The 18,901-nt window shown below is 39.2% G+C and overlaps 1 protein-coding gene across 11 annotated transcripts in view; it reads right to left on the reverse strand.

Annotated features, from left to right (window-relative positions):
* Nucleotides 1–217: 217 nt before the first annotated feature.
* TEX15 (testis expressed 15, meiosis and synapsis associated) overlaps nt 218–18,901 on the reverse strand; it is an 86,861-nt gene continuing 68,177 nt past the window's right edge. For 10 of the 11 annotated variants that reach the window (XM_083175040.1, XM_083175032.1, XM_083175016.1 and 7 more), the window contains 4 exons: nt 12,124–18,575; nt 10,346–10,413; nt 3,204–4,252; nt 218–1,030 (listed from right to left, as the gene is read on the reverse strand). In XM_083175040.1, the coding sequence (XP_083031166.1) occupies nt 1,017–1,030; nt 3,204–4,252; nt 10,346–10,413; nt 12,124–18,575 (7,583 nt within the window). In that variant the 3' untranslated portion in view covers nt 218–1,016. The remainder of the gene's footprint in view (nt 1,031–3,203; nt 4,253–10,345; nt 10,414–12,123; nt 18,576–18,901) is intronic. The other variant, XM_083175054.1, reaches the window with a different exon arrangement.

An 18,901-nucleotide genomic window follows, 5' to 3' on the forward strand; every position in this document is an offset into this window, starting at 1 on the left:
ATTATTACTGGTTCCAAATTTTCCACATTTATAAAGTAGGTCCAAATGCCCTCTGATCATAGTATCAGCTGAAGACTTACCCCCATTAATTACTTTTTATTGCAATTACTGTATTTTTTATGTTGATAAAGAAATACCATATGGCATATGCAATAACAACAAAAAAGAATGAACTAATGATATGTGCAAGTTAAGGTGAATAAAACATGAGATAATATAATTTAATATAATATTTTAATAATCCTTAAACTACCAACAACACAGGTAAATCATGTATAGCACAAGTTCAGTTCACCCAGTAACTTATAACCTATAAATATTACAGCTGGTTTACTATTTACATTCCATTTTTATCTACTGCCATATGGGTTGTTCATCTGAGCTCTTTTAATTCCCCTGTCTTGACTCCTGTGCTTATATCCAGCTTCCATTCACATGGGCAGCAATGATTAACAGTGGTCTTCTGGGACAGACCCGTTTCTTTCAGTTCTATCAGTAGTTGTATACATTAGTTTAGGGTTCAATGTTCCAATTCTCCAGGTGTTTCCACTTGGAACGCAAAACAAGGGCATTTTCCAAAAATTGCTCAAGCAAATAGCATAAAAGAGGGACAATTGCCACTTCGACATACCGACAAATTCACATTTTATTCTAATAAATATAAAAACATCAAAATGAGATGCTACAGAACACATTTATAAAACAGTAAGTAACAAAAGACAAATGTCTCAAAGTGCCCTGAGAAAACCTCTTGTATAAGAACATTATAAAACATATAAAAATAAGTATATCTTGCTTTCCAAAAAAGAAATACTGGAGTTATATTCCAACTTTAATGCAAACATATACAAAAATACTTGTAAAAATACTAAATACTTAGCAAACAGTAAAAATTATTTGGATAGACTTAAAAAACATAAGTGCTCCTGAAGCTTCTAATATACTTGGCATAGACAAGGCTATATACATTGTAGAGGAGTGCCATTACTTGACATTGCCTTTTCTTCTGCAGCATATTACTGCCAAGACTCTGCAAAAAGAAGTTGAATATAAATATATGCAAAAGATAGCAAAAATATATTAACAGGTCATAGCAGTAACCAATTATTCTACAGGCAATAGTACTTAGTGCCAATGGGATGACAACGGAGTCCAAAGAAATAAGTCTGCACTACTACCTGTCTAACAGATTGTACTTATGTGCCCCTACCCTTAGCTGGAACCTAGGAGGCTTCTAACCCATAAATCAAATCAGTTCACCAAACTAAAATAGCTTTGGATGCCCTCACTAGAGTAAAAGAATTTATTCCATTTAGAAGAAATAAGGCTGTAACATAAAATCTGGAAAAAGTGAAGCGCTGTGAATACTTTCTGGATGCACTGTAGGGCCCTACACTAAATTCCCTTTATATATAAAGTCACTACGCATTTTGATTCTAGCACGCATTTTGATTCTAACCTAAAACAAATGTCACCCAAGGATGAGACATGCCACTTATCTTACCACACATCTGTCCTTAGAATATCCATTTTTTCTATAATTAAAGCTTAACAGTATGCTGATCCTCACCTCTATAGCAGACTAATAGGGCCTACACACATGCTGATAGTAAGGCATTTTCGAAGTGACTTTGCTCAGTTTGGCAAAGTCGCTTAAAATTGTTCCTACATCAGTGTAGCAGTGTAGTGTCAGCAATGCCCATCCCCACGTCGCTGTCTGAGATTGATGAATAGTGTCTATCAATATCGGCATCGCCAGTGTTCTCTCACGAGAGACCATAACGTGATGATTAAAGCCCCAAATGTTATTACCCATCAAGTACTTGTCCAACTTTTTCTTAAATTTGGTTAGTTTATCTGCTATCACCACCTCATAAGGTGGGGAGTTTCACGTCTTTACTGCCCTCACCATAAAGAACCCTTCCCTGCTTAGGGTACGAAACATACTCTCCCCCAGTCTGAGCGGCTGTCTTCAAGTTTTGGTCACTTCCTCCTTCTGTGATTATGTTGTAAACATGCTTTATATTTTTGAGCTGAGTGGGGCCTCCTGACCTGCTGGGCCTATATAGTTGTGTGTTCTCCATGCCCCCCTCCATCACCCCTCCTATAGACACTTCCATTACATGCCCATTAAATTTTGCTTTCACTTCAAGTCACCTCCCACTAATGCCCATCACTTGACCACCCGATTCTGATAGTATCAGACCAATACGCAACAACACCTTTCTGCTTATACTCAGTGAATGCATGTGTTGTAGAAGGTTTGTGATTTTACTGCGCAGTAACAAATAATTGCTAAACTATGTGAACATGGAATTAGTGTGCAGTTTGCGGTCGCATCTGAATCAAGCCCTAAGTATACTGAAAAAGGTGGTAAAGAAACTTCAAATTCAATTACAAGATAAACAAAAACACATTAAACTGGAGAAAAATGTATGGTGCTTGTTAGTTACTTTTCTTATTTTTGCAACATTGGGGGAAATTTACTAAAGGAAATTTGTAAAAAAATAGGTGTATTTGTATTTAGAAATACACTTATTTTTGACATTTACTATCCCGAAAATACGGCAATTTGTATTCGTATTGATCTGCTATCAATACAAATTGCCGTATTTTTGGGATAGTAAATGTCAAAAATAAGTGTATTTCTAAATACAAATACACCTATTTTTTACAAATTTCCTTTAGTAAATTTCCCCCATTACGTTAGGGAACAATTAACAAAATCATTTCCTACACTAACAAATGCAGGACAGCTTGTGGCTAATATAGGGCCAGATGTAATAGGGTGTGCGAATCAGAAAGTGAGAGATTTTTAGGACAGTTTTGCCATTTTTTTAAAAGCGGCAATGATTGATTTTGCCATGTAAATTATTGCCGCTTTAAAAAAAATGGGAAACTCTTGTCAAAATATCTCACTTTCTGATTCTCTTTCTATGTGAGAAAGCAAAGCATTGATGTAAAGGGCTGCAATAGATGGTGCAGAACCCAGAAGTCTACTCTCCCAATTTGGGATTATGTGCCTGTATCATGGAAAAATACCAATTAATATTGATTTGTCATAAATGTCTTTTCGGAGTTTTAAATAACTTATAGTATATGTATGGCGCTGCGACTACTTGTGACGCCTTATAAATAAAAATATAATAATAATAATAATAATAATAATAATAATAATAATAGTAGACATTATATTTACTTACGCCATGGCCACCCAGAACTCGCTCCGGAACTGTAAGCGTATGAATTTGGCACTGAATTCTGTTTTGAAGCAGAGGAATTATCAGTGTAGCTGTATGACATAGTGGCTCCAAAAGGACTGGAAGTTGGATACATCTGTGCCAGCATCTGGCCAGGGTAGTTAGCATATTGCTGGCCTGTAGCATAAGCATTTTGTAGTACAGGAAATGCAGATGTCTGGTTATAAGGATTAGCCTGTTGTGTATTGTAGGACATTCCATGGTACCCCTGAGACATCACACTAGCATTACTGGCATTCTGATACCATAAATATAATGAATACTGCCAAGGATTGGCAGACCCTGGGTACTGGGGGTATTGGCTGCTCATTGGTGGCACTGGCTGGTTGTTCCACTCTGGAGGGTTATGTGGCAGCTGCTCAGTTTGAGAATTATTTCCTTGTTTCCCTTCTTCAACTTCAGTAACAGGATTTACTTCATCCTGGTTCTTTGGTTTCTCTGATGTGTTTGAGTCTATGGAACATTCATCCATACTACTCACACTGTCAGATCTTAAAGGTTCAGTTGGAAAGGTGTCTTTTTTCCTCAGTAACTTATCTTTCATTATGATAGTATGGGCATCAGACGGTTCACTGACATTTTTAAGATCTGGTCCAGTGGACATGATGGATTCAGCACAAGGATTGGCAGTAAGAGTACCATCAGCCACAGCCTGGTCTTTAGAATGCTCATCTGGAGATCTAGCTAAAGCTTCTGGTGATCTAGCGAAGGAAGAAAAACACTGTGATCTATTAATGAAGCCTTGGGGTGATGATGGGTGTGATTTGGAGTCATTCTCGCTTGTTTTGTTGATCTCTACAGCAGTGAATATATCTTTTACATATTCTTGTTCTTTACTTTTTTTACTTGACTTGACAAGTGCTTTGCTTTCCTTTTGTGGTGAGTCTTTCATATGACTCTTTTTTACAGAATCTTTTGCAGGACTGTTTTTTACAGGACTTTGGTTGGTAAGTTGGAAAGCAGTAGTACGAAATCCAGTTGGTGATTTTGCTCTGAAACAGATGTTAAAACAAATATTAATAAAACTATGAGAATTAATTTCAAGTACAGATGTGTGACACATGTCACACAAGTCACGTTATAAATAATGCGTGAGCTCCTTGTGACTCTGTAGCCCTGGGCATCTGTTTTGCAACTTTTTCCGTTAAATAGCATCTTATGTTCCTTCGGGGAATGTATACAACAACCCATTTTATTTCAAAAAATCATTTTGTTGAATTCTAAAGTACTTGGCATTGAGATTAACCAAATGAAATCCACAACAACAAAAACAGTAATAAAATAATAAAATATACAACAGGAAGCACAATAGGGTGAGGTATGTTCAAAAATATTTTGCTCTTAAAGAAGTATAGTATACTGTACTTTATCTGCAGGTCATCTAAACACCACCTGCACCATGAATCTCCCCGCATGCATGCGAACCATCAAATGATTTCACTAGCACTCGCAGACCTCAGACTCTCTGGTGTCTTAGATCTGTGGCACCCCTGCACAGGAAGAGGGCAGGCAGTTGACATCCGGTGATGTCAGCTGCCAACCCAGGCACCCGCGTCAATGGTGCTCCTCCATGGGAACGTCCAGCAATTTCATGGGAATGCCCATAAACCGCTGGGGGTTCCCACGGGCGCTACCTGTGGCCACCGCCCCACATTGTCCTCCCTAGCTGTGATCAATAGCATGAGTAACAATGAGAATCTTGGAGGTGGTGGGATTTACCATTTAACTGGCTCTGCACCACCGGGGGAAGAATAGAGTCCCAGCACAAGGAATAAAGTGGCCGGTGGTAATGCTCCAGCCAAAACCCAGCCTGTAACCTTTAGGAGCTGCGTTATCACTGGCCACTTAATAACTTCACCAGGCTTAATAAATCTGCCCCCAGGTCTATACTCTTCCTCTCCTCAATAAGTACCAGAAAGTAGCTAGTAAAGTTCCTAGACCAGGTTTAGACCTAGCTATTGGGCTTACCAAACTGTTGGAAATCACGGTTCATGAACTGGGGGTGCTACTATTCAATTTCAATTCACCATGATATTAACTGTACTGTACATCATGGAATTAACAATTAACATTGTCTATTAGCTCCTATTACTAAATATATTTATCTTTATACATCTTGCAATACTGTGGCAACATAGGATTGCTTAAGCTATTACAAATGTTTAACCATTTGAGTGCCAAGTGAATTTGTCAAAATAGGTGTTAAAATTGCCAAGCATACATTTTTATTCACCATAATGACTTGTAATGGTGATCTTATATAGGAAATAAAATCTTTTTAAAAACATTTTTTATTTCAATTTATATAACAAATATGAGTGACGCTGGCATTTTTGTGGATATGGGCCCTTATTTAGATCTGATCGCAGTACAAGTTTGTTCTCAAAATGAGCAAAACCATGTGCACTGCAGGTGGGGCAGATGTAACATGTGCAGAGAGAGTTGGATTTGTGTGAGTTATTTTGTTTCTGTGCAGGGTAAATACTAGATGCTTTTGAAGGAGAAAAATACTTTGGGGGGGGGGGGGGGGCACTCTTTAATAAGGATTACATAATGTAATATTTTGTTGTTAGAATAGTATATTATATTGTACACTTCAATGTTATGTAACAGGATACAGCTAGGGGTCAGCTTAATAAAAGCCTCCCTTACGTAAGGAAAGGTACTAGTATCAGTTTATTGGGACTAGGAAAGTGCCCTGGTTTCAATGAAGTGTGCTAAAATTAAATTTTTAATTATACATTTAAAATTAGTACTAGACAAACGTATAGACATAGACACACATGAAAATTCAAAAGCAAAAATACAGTAAATAACACTTGTTACATTGGCACCCTGCATAAATAGATGGTGATACTTATAAGTTCAGATGCAGATGAATAATGACAAATGCCTCTAATCTCCAGTTGGAGAAAAGTAATATTTTGTTTCAAAACCAGTTCTCACACAGTTAATATAAAGGAAACAGTGTGTCTGATATAAAGTAACCTTCTGGCTGTTTTTTTTTTTTTTAATTCATGAGGCAGGTTTGATTAATACAGTGTTTCAAACTGCTCAATGCAGTAAATCATCATATATTGAGTACAGTAAGCCATCAAGTGTTAGAAAGCATACAGTCTTATTTGTCATTAACATACATAAAATATAGCATCGCTGAGAGACCATGTACAAATTCAAACAAGTGTATTTAGTTAGAGGATAACCAGTGAGAAATAATGGTGTTTATACTTGCATTAAATAAAAAAAAAAATGATGTATATAGTGGCGTTAGGTACATGCCTAACATATGCCGCAGCAGGTGGTATTACAGAGAATTTTTGAACATAATATTCTTGAACAGTTCCTAATTTGACCCAGATAAGTGATCTCACTCCAACTTTATATACCTATAGCATGAATGGGTTGCCTGGTGAATTTCAGGGAAGTCAGCTTTCCCGTTTGGCAGGACCCCCCCCCAAGTTTTGCCAGCTGCCACTATATAATATGTGGGCTTTGTAGGTATTGTGGGAGATCACAATCTTTGGTGAGTTCTCTATGATAGAAAAGGGAAAGGCCTCTTATATCTCCATTTGGGAGCAGCTGCTGCCCAGCTTTATATACCTGTAATAGGAGGTGGAAAAATTACATTGATTATCAGAGAGGTCACCCTTTTCTATTAATGTATTACCAGCTGCCACCAATCTTTTTATGATAAGCTTTTTTGGTGGCAGCAGCTGCTTCCAAATGGAGATATAAGAGGCCTATCCCTCGCCTATCTCAGTCTTATGCCCTGTACACATGGTGCGATTCAGGGTCACTTTCAATTCGATTTGGACTATATAGAAGAAAGTAACCCTGAATCTCAGAGTGTTAGCCTTATTTGATGCAGAGACACATATACCTAACACATACCTGCCGACTTTTGAGCTGCCCTCTCCGGGAGAGGGCAGCCAGCTCTGTTAGGCTGGGGGGCGGGGCTTTATCCCGGAGTGAAAAAGAGGAGGGACACATCGCGGGAGCTGGGGGGTATATTCGGGAGGATTGCCACCCTTTCCGGGGGGCCGGGAGGGGGACCTGATTTCCGGGACCCTCCTGGCCATTCCGGGAGGGTAGGCAACCCTGACCTAACACAAACAGGTGTAAACAGAACAATGACAAGGAAACGGAACAAAAGCAGAACCGCAGTAAAAAAAAAAACAAAAAAAAAACAGGCAGGAAGAACAGCGCCAGACGGGCATCCAGTGTCCCCTGTGGATTTGGAGAAATGGATTTAATGGGAACTCTAGATGCAGCCAAATAAGCTTGGCGAATAGTGAAACTAATCCTCCTAGCAAGTGTTTGTTTAGAAGCAGGCCATCCAGGCCGAACGCAATCATACCAGACAAAAAGGGCATCTGTTTTCCACAAAGAAGCAGTCCTATCCACATAGACCCTGAGCGCTCGGACCACATCTAGAAACCTAGATGCAGAAGGAGCCTTAGAAAAAAAACGCTGCCACCAGAGGGTGATGGAAACTCGAAACCACCTTAGGAAGGAAAGACGTGCACGTACAAATTTCAGCCCTATCCGCATGGAAAATCAAATAAGGAGTGTGAGATGATAAAGCACCTAACTCCAACACACACTTGTCAGAAGCTAGGGCAAGGACACAGGCTCAAAAACAGATGACTGCAGAAAGCAAAGAACAAGATCTAAATCCCATGGAGCCGTGAGTGGAACAAACGGAGGATGCAACTGAAGCACACCCCTAGAAAAACGTCTGAACATCTGGCATAAGAGCTATTTTCTTGTTAAAGAAAATTGACAATGCCGAAATCTGTAACTTCCAGAAACCAAGGTGCAGGCCTGCTGAAAGGCATGCCTGAAGGAACAGCAGAAGATGAGACGCATTGATCCTGTGAAGGAGCCGTCAAAAGTTGATTGTCAAGGTAGGGAATCTCTGTGTGAATGTAAATTATCATCATAACCGCCATGACCTTTATAAAGACCCTGGGGGAAGGGGAAAAGCTGAAAGGCAGTGCCGGAACTGGTAATGAAGATCTCTCAAAGGGAATCTGAGATACTTCTGATGAGGTGGCCATATGGGAATATGTAGGTACACGTCTTTGATGTCCAAGGACACCAAAAACTCGTTTCTGCTCCAAACCTGCAATGACAAGTGGAGAATGGGCCTACCGAACTGTCCGTTTTTAATACCATGAAAAGGCTGGAGTACTATCCATATTCTTTGATTTGTGGGTCTTCGAACATTGAAGTTTCCAGGGTCAGAACCAGCTGCATACCTTATTTACATAGCACTTAGGCCTTGGTCAGACTCGAGTCTGTGCTGTTTACACTGAACCTGGGTCAGCCCTGCTTTTCAATATGTATGCCAGGGTTTCCATGCTCATTGTCAGGGGGATTACATGCCCATTTTCATAAGGGATTACATGCTTTTTGCCATAGGGTGTTACATGCTCATAGCCAGGGGGAGTACAAGCTTGTTGCCAAGGGAGATTACATGCTTGTTGCCCAGGGGGGAGTTAAATTGCCCAACCACCCAGCTGCACATCACTGTAGTGGAAAAAATATTACTCACCCCCCTCCTTTAAGCACTTGGTCCCATTACGGCCTGTCAGCACTGGCCACTACTGCCTGTCAGTGCTATACGGGATAGGGCTGTGGTGGGTCGGCCTGTAGAGCATCAGGTAGCAGGGGTACCTGGAGCCTGTGTGCGCGCTGTCTGCTCGCATCCCTTTCAGCTGCTGTCTTTTGCTACAATGCAGTGCGAAGACTTCCGGAAAGCGTGTCCCGCGCTTTTGGAATCCTTTCAGTGCCCACTACCCAGGTCCTGCCCCTGTTCCACCTTGGTCAGGACCTGGATAGGATTCTCGTGTGAATGGACACCGGTTGTCCCCTTTTACACCGCCGCTGACCCAAGTTGTAAAAGGGTTATAAGACTGAGTTGGGGAGGGGTATAGAGGGGAGGAATATTTAAAGTGCCAGCTTCCAGTTCTTACACTTCTATACCCACTGTAAATGTCTACATTCCAGTGCCCCCTTTTGAATGAAGGAGAAACAGGGCCCTTATGTTCTAGTGGCAATACCCTATGTAAAGCCAGCTTTAATTACAAGGATCGTTCGATAAGTGTGTTAATTTTCTATGAGATGGGGCCAGAATACCTTTAGTGACTTTACTCCTGGAAAGTTCCATTCTTTTTATCCATGCCCTATGGAATTGTATACAAACTCAGCTCAGGATTCTTAGGTTTTATCCTATTCTTATACTTTCCCATTACACTTAAAATTAAAATGTCCCTTTATGTTATATGTATCTGGGAAGAACATACTTAATTTCTACATACATACATGATGACTGAATATTAGAACCTAACAAGACCTAATTCTGTCACTTAGGTTAAAACTACAGTATATAAATTTACTGTGGAATGAGTATTTTTCATATGTAATTCCTATGTACAGCTGCGTCCGATTACAGCCTTGCTGCGTACCATAAGTAACGAGACACATGCATGCACAATCCATTTGCTTCCATAGAAAAGCCGTGGCTGCAGCCTCATGTTGCGTAGTGCTCCCATGATGTGTGCGCATCACAGCAGAAAATGCTGTAAGGCAGTAGCAGGTGCAGTGGCATCAAAAGGGTGGGTGCAAAAGTACCAGCTCATGCTCAGTGACAGGAGTCAGGTACTGCACAATAACATCATTATATGCAGCACCCAGCTCCTGTCAGTTTGGAAGACTGCACTGCAGACATATAGTTTACAAGGGCAGCCAGCATCTCTCGGAGTTATGGAAACAGGGATGAGTACACTTAGCCATGCACCTTCAATGTAGCCACACCTCGTCCTGTGGAACTACAATAACTTTTTAGTGTCTGTCACACCAGGTGTGGAAGGTGAAAGTGAAGCTACAGCACATCTGTAATAAAGGCGTATGGTTCAAAAATAATTATATTGCACGGTTGTGTTTTATTTTCATGCAATGAAAAAATTTGTAAACTGTAAATTTCAAAACCTAGAAAATCTAAAACAGTGATTGAAAAAATCTAATTTTCGTTTTTTAGATCCCAAAAATGCGGGACTTCAACATTAGATTGCATTTAATACCTTAAACGACGTTTCACTCTGGATTCCTCACTTTTCTTTTCAGAAGACTTTTCAGAACACTTTATGACCTGAACACAAACCAACAAAAGCATTTATTACTCTTGTTTCTTATTCCTAACCTATGTTAAACAATGGTAATATCTGGAAACTTTGGTAAAAATTTTTAGACAACATAAATTGTGCCTGGTCATCTCTTAAAACGGTCAACATAAACATGTAGAGGCTGATTCTGAGTGGAGTGCAGAATGACTGCAAGTGGGGGAAGCCGCAGAAGCATTATATACTGCCTTACGCTAATGTGAGTATCAGTTACCCTAATGTGAGGGATTGTGCATGTGCAAGTGGTAACCCAACCCACCTGTTAAATTTATGCCAGCCTACTTATGTGTCATTAGTAGTCTCAGCACTTGCACAATGCATGCTAGGTGCAAAAGGGATCAGATTAGCACACCGGCGATCTGGATGCCGGCAGTTGAAATTCAGATGTCAGAATCTTGACTCGTCCGAAGACCTGGAATACAGACTTCGCTCACAATGCAGCTGCCGGAATCCCAACTTTTGGCATCCCGATCGTCAGTATGTTGGGAAGTGGTAGGATGTTGGGGGAAGGAGGGTTCGGTTTAGGCTGCGGGGTAGGGGTGTTTAAGGTAAGGCACTAAGAAGGGATTGTTAGGGTTAGGCACTTGAGGGGAAGGGTTAGGCTGTGGTGGGAAGGATTAGGCTGGGGGGGGGGTTAAGGGGAGTAGAGTTACTTCACAAATGTAAAAGGTGAACATCGTCATACCTAGCGCCGATACCCCGATACCATTCCGTGCATGATATTAACTAGAAATAGGATCCCCTTTCCTGTGTGCACAATTACGAATCGCACCAGACTGTTGATACACACCAACAACACTTCCACAAGTTGTATGGTTATATGCAATCACAAGGACACTGCCCAGTCCTTGCCTCAAAAGGTTCTATTTCACAGAAATGCCCGAGTTGCATTTGGCTTATAAATAGCGTGAACATAAGCAAAAATGCATAAATTTGCACTTGCGTAAGTGCTATATGAAAACATCAGTTACATAGAGATCCATCAATGTATCCCTATTAAACTCAAATAGTGTCAATCTGGTCTACCATGAGAAAGAAATACATATTTTGCTGCAAGAATTTGGGATGTTTTTTTCTGCTCTCCAAAAACTGTTAAACTGCCTAAAGATGGATCAAATGGCCACTAACACTGAATGTTTTCAAAGCAGCTATATTCTGTTCCTGACATAAAGGGGGTTATGCTGGTTAATTCGCAAGGCTGCAAATTCGCAGCCTTACGAGTCCACCAAACCCCACCTTGCGAATGTTGGCCTGGCCGCCACCCATTCGCAGTGTGTTTTCGGACGCACTGGCTGTGACTGGATGTTTAACATAAACATCCATACGCAGGCTGTGGGGGTACACCCACATCATTTAATGGTCGCTGACCAACGAATAATGTGGAATGTGCACGCACATCCAAGATTGGTCTGAGGTAATCTTAGATGTGCATGGCCATTATGAAGGGCAGCTGATATCCGGTGATGTCAGCTACCCGCCCCTGGCTCCTACATCACCAGGCGATTTCCATGGGAACACCCAGTGTTTTCTGCTGGGCGTTCCATGGGCGAGTCCCCCCGGCCTGCTGTATCCCACCCATCCCCCGCGTAGTAGCCACAATTATGGGTGTGTGCACCCGGAATCTGTTCGCCGTGGCTGCACGCTCCCAGCGCATGCACATGTGCAGAAATAACACCAACCTTTTGCCTTTTGGGCGTGGAGTAAGTTGTACTCTCTGCAGCGGTTCCATTGTAGATCCTTTTCCTGGGAGACTGATCATTTGGTAGGCGTTTCTGTTGCATTTTCTGTACAATGGCTTGGTCATGTTTCTTTCTGTTTTGTAGAATCTGACATGTAAATAAATCAACTGCAGATTGGTCAGCTTTAAAAACTAAAACTTTTGTTAGTTCAATCGTTTTCAATATTTTCATTGTATGAGCCATTTTCCCTAAATCTTTTTTTGGCGCTGACATTAACATGTCAAGATAATCGGAAAGCTTTTTGTAGTTGTAGTCCAGCTCTGTTGATGTGTTTCCAAAGTGTAAAGAGGCGACATTGGGGGAAAAGTGGACATATGTGCTAAGTGCAGACTTAGACTTCAACACATAGTCTTTGAGGTCCGACAGCTCTGAAAGTTCTCTAGTCATTATCTGTAAAGCATATGAATAATTAACAGAATTTGGGTAGTTGCCGATTACATCCAACTCTGACTTTATTTCTGTTATTGTGCTATCTATGATATCTATAATATTAGGTGCCAAGTCTTCTTGTAAAAAAGACACCAGCCTTTTTTGATTACGAAGTAGGTCAGAGAGTAGCGACTTATCATACCATAGTAATCCCCTAGATCTTTTTTTGCTCCTCGGTGAGGACTTTAAACAATTCAGAAAGTGCAATGTTTCATATGTCATTACCAATTCAATGTATGCTTCAATAGCCTCAGTCTTTAAAAGTGTAGGGAGTAGATGCTGTTTTTCAGTGATTTCTAATACATTACTTTCTGTCATTAGAACTTGACTTACATCACACTCCTGTAAGAGCTGAAAGCATTTTGTTTGATACACAAGTTGCTGTTTGCAGACCTGGGTCATCTGCTTTACCAGACTAGGACCGGCATTCCGAGCTTGGTCCATGATCTTCCCAACAATGAACACATCTTGTGAATGGGAAACCCCAAGACTACTGTTTGAATTAAAGCTCCTATCCCACAAGTCAGCTTGCTTTTCCATTATTGTGGGTCCCTCAATGGGGATACAATACACTTCATGCAACTTTGATAAAGCAAAGCTATTTTTCTGAGCTATAGATTCCTTTGCAAGAGTTAACTTTCTTTGGCCACTGCATTGTTTTTTCCCCCTGAAAAACATCATTTTTGCTGCATCAAAGAGTAAGTGCTCAATGCCAAAGAGTGACAGTTGCATACTTGTAGTCACAGAGGTATTAATGAAATCAATTTTTGCCGAAATAATTTCTAAAAGACATAATGCATGTTCCTTCTTTCCTGAATCACATTTGGGTAGATTAAAGAAGGTAGTTATGATCTCTAAAGTGCTTTTTTGCAAAGCTGCGAGATCATCTATTGTATCTCCAAGATGGACTCCACAGCTGAAAGGAATGGAGAGCGAAAACGCTGAATGGTCACCTTCGTGCTTTAGGACATCTTCACATTCCGTCAGTTCTCTGTTGTACTTCAAGTAGACATAATAACAACTATTCTGCGCATGTATTGCATTCAGGAACTCAGAAAGTTGGGCGTAATGGTTCTCTAATGTAGCCAATGCATCAAGCTTCAGTTTATTTTGAAATGCGGTATAGAAATGCGTCTGTTGTTGATTGCCAGACTCCCCTTTAAGTAACTCAGTATAGAGAGATCTATCATACCAGAGAAGACTACGAAATGTGGACCTTCCTTCCATAAAATGCATCCTATTCTCAATAAAGTGATCGGTTTCCATCATCATCTGCAACTCAAGGAATGCCTCTACAGCTTGTGGCTTCAGCGCGCACATGAAACGTGGTTTGAGATTCTGCTCAAATAACAATCTTCTATCCACAATCACATCTTTCAAAACACACTGCTGCTTTTTCTCAAAGGACTTAATGAAGACAGGTAGCATTTGTTTGCACAATAGTTTACAGACTTGCAAAGATTTTAAGGAACATTTCTTGTTTGCTTTCAGCAAAATAGTGGATAGTTTTAACAATGAACTTGGCATTCTAACACTTTTTGTTGTGACACCTTTGATCATTTTTCTTTGGTCTGTAAGCAGACATTTTGAAAATTTCTTAGCATGGGAAGTGCTTTGTTTCCTGATCTGCGAAACTATCTTCTTGGAACAAACTGGAAATTTCCTCCTTGTTACAGCATCATGTAATTTCCAATCTTTACCATCTGTTTCGCTACTTTTAAAACAAATCTCCTTGCTTTTAGGAGACATTTTTGGAGAAATCACTGGAACTGCATTTTCTTTGTTTGACATTGCAACAGTAGAAATATCACAAGGATCTTCAGATGTTTCTGGGGAACAAATGTTGCTTTTGAAGGTAGAAGGTGACAATTGTTTTACTGAAGTTGAATCACTTTTAGCAAGTGATAAGTCTTGTGCAGATACTCCGTTAGTCAATTCAGTTGACTCTGTCAGACATTTTCTATTTGCTGCAAGAGACTTATGTGGCTGAACCTCATAGGAAAGCACATTTGATTTAGAATTCGTAGTTGGTATCATCTGGCTACTTTTACTTTCACGGTTTGAACTTTCAACTTGCTTCATTTCTGATCTTTCTTTACTTTGTTTAAGACTTTCAATATTCCTGTTTTTGACATTTTCATTTTCCTGGACATTGAAGGTTTTGGGTACAGTCTGTCTCTCTCCAGCCTTTGCCGCAATTTGCAGAGATTTTTGAACCCTTTTATGTGCTTTTCTTAAGTGAAGTATCGCTCGGTTTAGTTTTTTAGATATGCGTTTGCTCTTGCATAATGGAATCTCATCCGATAACATACCTAAAACAACCTTAATATTTTTTTCTGATTGAGAGAACTTGTTAATTCTTCTAACAGATTTTTTAATAAGAACTGCCGGTTTCCTTTTGTTATTTAAGCTCTTCTTCATTGTGGGATGATTCAGTGTGTGTAAGGTTTTCACAGAATCAATATTACAATCTGTCTTTGTCTCCAGTGTAGGACGATTATGAAGTAAATCTTTATCATCTGACTGTATCATTTTGGTTGGTTCGATACAAGAAGAAACTTGTTCAGGGTTTAGATCAATGGATGTTTGGCAATCAAGTACATTATCTGGTGCAACCTGAATGTCTGACTCATGACATTTTAGAAAACCAGAATTAAAAGATTCAGTTGTTTTATTTAGGTCTTCTTTGACACAACTGTCCATGCTCACATAATGACAGTTTATAACAGTAATTTCCATATCAGGAAAGATCCTCATGCCACTGGGATCTTTTTCTCTTCGTAATGGAGGATTTTGTAGGTCTGCTATTGCTGAATTTATCTGTTCAATTTCCAATCCAAAAATACTTTTCCAATCTATTCTGTTCTCTAACTCAATCACAGAGTGTAAATTGTCAGCTATTGTATCTCCATCTACACAGGTGTCATTTGCTAATGTTGATATGTGTCCTCTCAAATCCACTGAATGTACAGATTCAATTGCATTGTCAAGACAAATGTTTGTGGTAATAAAATCAGCATCACTACAAGTGTTATATACACTGTCTTGTGTGGGAAGATTAACTAATGAGCTATTTGAATTGTCTCGGTTACGTATGTCTTTAATGCTGGTGCCACTGTCTACTTCGTAAGATGAATGAAACTCAAGGCAGTGCATTTCAGTTGTAGCTTTTGCATCCAATTCTTTTGTTGAACTTGCATAACTTTTATCACCTTGTGAACCTCTATCACTTATAGCACTATTTGTTGAACCTGTGTCATTCTTATCACTTTTTGTAGAAATTGTATCACTTTTATCACCGTTTGAATCTCTATCCGTTTTATAACCTTTTGTAGAACATGTATTGCTGCTATCACTTTCCGAACCTCTATCACTTTTATCACCTTTTTTTGAACCTGTGTACTTTTTATCACCTTTTATAGAAACTGTATCATTTTTATCACCTTTTGAACCTCTAGAACTTTTGTCACCTTTTGTTAAACCTGTGCCACTTCTATCACCTTTTGTTATACTTGTACCATTTCTATCCCCTTTTGTTGAACTTGTGCCACTTCTATAACCTTTTGTTGAACTTGTGTCACGTGTATCACCTTTTGTTGAACTTGTGCCACTTATATTTCCTTTTGTTGAACTTGTGTCATTTCTATCCCCTTTTGTTGAACTGGTGTCAGTTGTATCGCCTTTTATTGAACTTGTGCCACTTCTATCACCTTTTGTTGAACTTGTATCATTTCTATCACCTTTTGTTGAACTTGTGTCACTTGTATCGCCTTTTATTGAACTCGTGCCACTTCTATCACCTTTTGTTGAACTTGTGTCATTTCTATCACCTTTTGTTGAACTTGTGCCACTTGTATCGCCTTTTGTTGAACTTGTACCACGTGTATCGCCTTTTGTTGAACTTGTGCCACTTCTATCACCTTTTTTTGAACTTGTGTCATTTCTATCACCTTTTGTTGAACTTGTGTCACTTGTATCGCCTTTTGTTGAACTCGTGCCACTTCTATCACCTTTTGTTGAACTTGTGTCATTTCTATCACCTTTTGTTGAACTTGTACCACTTGTATAACCTTTTGTTGAACTTGTGTCATTTCTATCACCTTTTGTTGAACTTGTGCCACTTGTATCGCCTTTTGTTGAACTTGTGCCACTTCTATCACCTTTTTTTGAACTTGTGTCATTTCTATCACCTTTTGTTGAACTTGTGTCACTTGTATCGCCTTTTATTGAACTCGTGTCACTTCTATCACCTTTTGTTGAACTTGTGTCATTTCTATCACCTTTTGTTGAACTTGTGCCACTTGTATCACCTTTTGTTGAACTTGTGCCACTTGTATCGACTTTTGTTGAACTTGTGTCATTTCTATCACCTTTTGTTGAACTTGTGCCACTTGTATCACCTTTTGTTGAACTTGTGCCACTTGTATCGACTTTTGTTGAACTTGTGTCATTTCTATCACCTTTTGTTGAACTTGTGCCACTTGCATCAACTTTTGTTGAACTTGTGTCATTTCTATCCCCTTTTGTCGAACTTGTATTACTTTTATCAATTACTGTTATTTGTGTTGCTGACATTTTTAGAGTCTTTAATACCTTAGCTTTGCTTGTATCCCCTTTGTGCAAATTTGGCTTTTGTATTTTCTTTTTAAGTGATTTCTTCAATATGCATTTTTCTTCCTCTTTCTGGCAGTTTAACTTCTGATGGGGCAATGGAGGATCTGCAATCCTGGTTGCTTTCAAATCACCACTTATTCCTGCTGTAAAGTATGTTTCCACTTTATCTGGAGCCCTCTTTAGATGATTAGGTCCACTCTTACTGTTGGGGTATGCCTCAGCTTTATATACACAACCTTTTTTGATGTCAGGAGATTGTCTTCTACTATTAGCATTTGCAACAGAGGATTGGTCAGTCTTCGAAACTTCTAGTTTTCCAGTTACTGCAGTTTTATACACAGTTTGGTTTTTGTAAATTGAAGACTTGTCAGTGCAATTTTCTTTTACAATATCCTTTATCTTTGCATGGACTTTGTGTATTTGGTTAGCATTCTGAGGTGTACACTGACTGCCTTCACCTTGAACACTATCAGTTCCTGAGGCAACAAAATTGCTTTTGTTTTGAAGATAGTCACTTTCTTTGCCTTTAGTTGTACAGGCTGACATACTAACAGACACATTTGCTTCGGAACAAGTTGTTCGAAATTTTTTAGGAGATAAAGCTGTACAAACCTTCTCGCCTCCCTTTGCAATTTTTAATTGATTTGCAAACATTTTGTAGTATTTGTCATATGTGCATAGCCTTTTAGAGAGAACTTCTTTTTCCTCATCAGATAACCTTTGCAATGATTTGACCTTTGCATCTCTCTCCTTTTTATTTAATGACAAGAATGATGAATACTTCTTTAATTTCTTTATCAACTGTTCTTTATTCATGAAATGGTCCGATAAACGCCTTTCCTCAAAACTTAAGTAAAGTGATGTTTCCTTGATAATACTTTCACAGCTCACAAAATTCTCATCACTGGCTTCCTTTTCTTTGCCACTTGATACCTTGTTTTCACAGTAAAGATTGGTTTCTGTTTGATGACCAGTTGGGTACTGGTCAGCTGGTATTGGTAATTCATGATCACATCTCTTTAAGAGTCTTGGGTCTTTCATAGATTTTGATGTAATCACCATAGACGAAGTCAGTAAATTCTCTAAAGTAATAAGGTTGTTTTGATGGAATGTACTTATTTCTGGAACAGTAACTTGCTCCTGAAACACAGTTGGTGCCATAAGGATATTATAACCTGGATAAATAACTGGTACAGTAGGAGCCGGTGCTATTTCTTCTGGGCATTTTTGGAGACAATTCTGTTGCTCGGGTTTCTGAACCTTTGGACGAACACTTTTATAAATAATAGTGGCATCTTTTCCTTTTCCTATTCGTTGAGCCACTGTACAGCCTGTTAATGAATCGTTTCCTGTAAAAGAAAATAAATAAAACATCAGAAATTACTATAGTAAAGGGTGTAGGACATTTACCTTACATGAATGACACAATCTAACAACAGTGCCAATGTGCAATGTTTGTTCTTTACTTTGCTAACTATGACTGAAATACAATGATGGGATATTGTAGCAAAATCCATTTTGTTAATTGCTTCTCGTGGAGCATCAGGCTGTTTTATCCATATATAAAATTAAATGTGTTTCATCTGTAAAACAATATACAATCTAGAGTCTGACAGTAATAATAAAAACTAGAATACTTTCATCTCCTAAGCAAATGTGTACACACATAGGGATC

Source organism: Crinia signifera, chromosome 1 (assembly GCF_055691185.1).
Source record: "Crinia signifera chromosome 1, ASM5569118v1, whole genome shotgun sequence".
In the NCBI taxonomy this organism is placed as follows: domain Eukaryota; kingdom Metazoa; phylum Chordata; class Amphibia; order Anura; family Myobatrachidae; genus Crinia; species Crinia signifera.